At 34.8% G+C, this 2,894-nt stretch overlaps 1 protein-coding gene across 2 annotated transcripts; it reads left to right on the top strand.

Annotated features, from left to right (window-relative positions):
* The first annotated feature begins 919 nt into the window (after positions 1–919).
* On the top strand, positions 920–2,894 carry LOC113278132. Of its 2 annotated transcripts, none has more exons than XM_026527054.1 (7): positions 920–1,113; positions 1,193–1,279; positions 1,380–1,610; positions 1,722–1,880; positions 1,965–2,018; positions 2,106–2,249; positions 2,342–2,894. In XM_026527054.1, exons 1-7 carry the CDS (start codon positions 976–978, stop codon positions 2,723–2,725), a joined length of 1,197 nt encoding a protein of 398 aa, XP_026382839.1. In that variant the 5' UTR covers positions 920–975; the 3' UTR covers positions 2,726–2,894. The 2 variants fall into 2 exon arrangements, with proteins under 2 accessions (XP_026382839.1, XP_026382840.1); XM_026527055.1 differs by having other exon boundaries at positions 2,353–2,613.

The following is a 2,894-nucleotide window of genomic DNA, read 5'->3' as shown; positions in this document are numbered from 1 at the left end:
GAGATTTTCGAACCACCTTAAGCTGTGCACTGTGGGCTGTCTCGATATTTGTTGTTCTTCGTATTTGTTTCAGGTGTGCTCCCTTTGTTTTGGAGTTTTTCTTTGCGTTGATAGTTTTTTGGAGTTTTTCTTTGTGTTGGTAGCTTTTCTGGCTTCCTTTTTTCATTTTGGTCCTGAGCGTCAGGGATCATTTTTCATGTACTCTGATTTTTCATCTATAAAATGTTTAATTTTTCGATCAAAAAATGAAAAAAAAAAAAAAACAACACTGGTACGTACTACGAGTTACCAGGATGTAATCATTTACGCCATAAGATGATGAAAAAGGCAAATTTTGAGGTGAACAAAAAATGTGCATTATGTTAACCGATAATATTCCTTAAGATCTATGAAGCTAGGATCCATCCATGTATTAAACAATCACTGAAACTATATTAGTTCAGTGCCTTGCTCTGATATGTAAGGTACTCAAAATGTAATATACGTATGTAATTCCACCTGGCTAAATCCCTTGCTTTGCGAGAAGCCAGAGGCTTACGGTCTTTTGAGAAAGCCTCCCCATACATTCGTTAGTCTGGCAAGGAGTTTCCAACTGGCCATATAACTTATAAAGACGGTCTGTATAGAATTATTGGTATTTATTAACATTTTAACTTTACTAAGATTTCGTAATTAATGGCATAAAAATGGTAAATATATTTTATTTTGGATATCTGTTATAAAGTCGCAATCAATAATAATGGTAAGATCTTTAGTAGTGAAATATGTCCAATAAAGTTTAAACATATATGGTAAGATTTGGTATTAACCAGGAAATCTAAATGATATTTCGAGTAAGAATATAGTTTTGTGTGTGTATATATATATATTCTGTGTCACCGATAAATTTTTGATCATCTTTTTCACCGCTCATGTTAAAATACTTTGTGTATGCAGTAGTATTGCTGGTTTCCGAGAAAAATATTTAGATTAATAATGTCTAAATTTATCAACTCACCAAGTCGGCTATTCCTTCTAGCTATTTTCATATATGTAGTTTTAACTCCAAAAGCATTAGTTGACGCAAGAAGGATTTCGAATGCTGTGAACAAATCAATAATCAAAACTATTCAGGTACAAAGTGGTTTATATTTTCTTTTACGATAATCTCATGTTTCTTGCCATATCACATATTGATTGATTTACCATGTAGGTTGACAATGATGAAATCATTGACTGTTATGATATCTTCAAGCAACCTTCTCTTGATCATCCTTCACTTCGTAACCATACAATACAGGTTCAACACATACTTTCCTTCCTAACATACATGTATATGTTTATTTTTATTTCAAATTCTCAAAAGGGGTTTGCTTTGTTTTTATTCGTATATGAAACAGATGAGGCCAAGTGTGTTTCCGAAAAATACAAAATTAGACAATTTGGGAACTCTCCAACTTACACAAACCTGGCATAAGTATGGAACATGTCCACATGGAACTATTCCTATTCGACGGAACACCCGAAAACATTACGATTCAACACTTTTCCGCAAACAACTTCGTCCAAAACCTTTTCACAGCAAGAAGCCTAATACATTACAGCCAAATGAAGATCCGGAGATCCATGAGGTATATTTATACGGCAATGTTTTTCTTATGCAAAGTTTTAGTAACTATTGTAGTTTGCATACAGTGGTTGTAAGAATTTTGAAATTGGTATATGTTGAATGACTCTTACAGTACGCTGTGATAAAAATGCGTGGAAGTTTTATAGGAGCACAAGCAAAAATAAATCTTTGGAATCCGACAGTGGAATCATCATCTGAAATGAGTGTATCTCAAATCTGGGTTGAAGCTGGTCCCTATGAAGAGCTTAATACCATTGAAGCTGGATGGACAGTAAGTTGTTCATCCAAGGTTATGTTCTAGATTCAAACTTGAAATTTTTGTTGATTTTCTGGGTTACTTTTTGTTTTTAATTAGGTGGACCAATTCTACTTCAATGATACCCAGACCAGATTCTTTATAATGTGGACGGTAAGTATTGTTGATCCTCGAAATGGTATATAGTATTTTTTATCTTTAAGATGTATTAGACCACCATTTGCTCTCTATTCCTATTAGGGCGATGGCTACAAACACGGTTGCGTCAACCTATTATGTCCTGGTTTTGTGCAAACATCCTCGGAAATTGGTCTTGGTTGTAATTTTACAGAAGTGTCCACTTTCAAAGGCGGCCAGAAAGATGCCACCTTCAGTATACACAAGGTAATTAAGAAAATCGAAAGAATCCATGTTTCATTAGCATCATCGATTTTTTGCCTGCTCTATTCCAAAAAATGACATTGCATAATTTTAAGGACCAAAATAGTGGAAATTGGTGGGTACAATTACAAGGTATTTCCGTGGGCTATTATCCAAGTTCTATATTCAAGCTATTATCAAAGACAGCAGATCATGTAGAATTCGGTGGAGAAATCACCAACGCAAGATCTAACGGAAGACATACTACCACTCAAATGGGTAGTGGTCATTACCCTTTGGACGGAGGTCTTGGAATATCCAGTTATTTTAGTCATGTTCAAGTAATGACTGAAAATAACGAAATTATCGACGACCCTGTAAATGTGCAGCTGTACACCTCGAATCCGAATTGCTACGATTTGAAAGTTGACGAGAAGCGTACGAATGGTTATAGTTTTTACTATGGAGGTTCAGGCTATAATGATAAATGTCAACAGTAAAGTACCTAAGTGGTCTGCGATTTTAGGATTAAACCCAATGGTGAGCTGTTGAGTAGGCTGAAATTGAGATAGGGTTGAGCGAGTATTTTAAGTTGAAAAGATACTATCTTTGTTAGCGATCAATTAATAACTTGACACTGCTATTAGCAGAGGTCACTAGTTTCTCTTA

This window comes from Papaver somniferum, chromosome 5 (assembly GCF_003573695.1).
Source record: "Papaver somniferum cultivar HN1 chromosome 5, ASM357369v1, whole genome shotgun sequence".
Taxonomy (NCBI): domain Eukaryota; kingdom Viridiplantae; phylum Streptophyta; class Magnoliopsida; order Ranunculales; family Papaveraceae; genus Papaver; species Papaver somniferum.
Note: the sequence above shows the minus strand (reverse complement) of the source record. Positions and strands in the feature narration are given on the sequence as shown.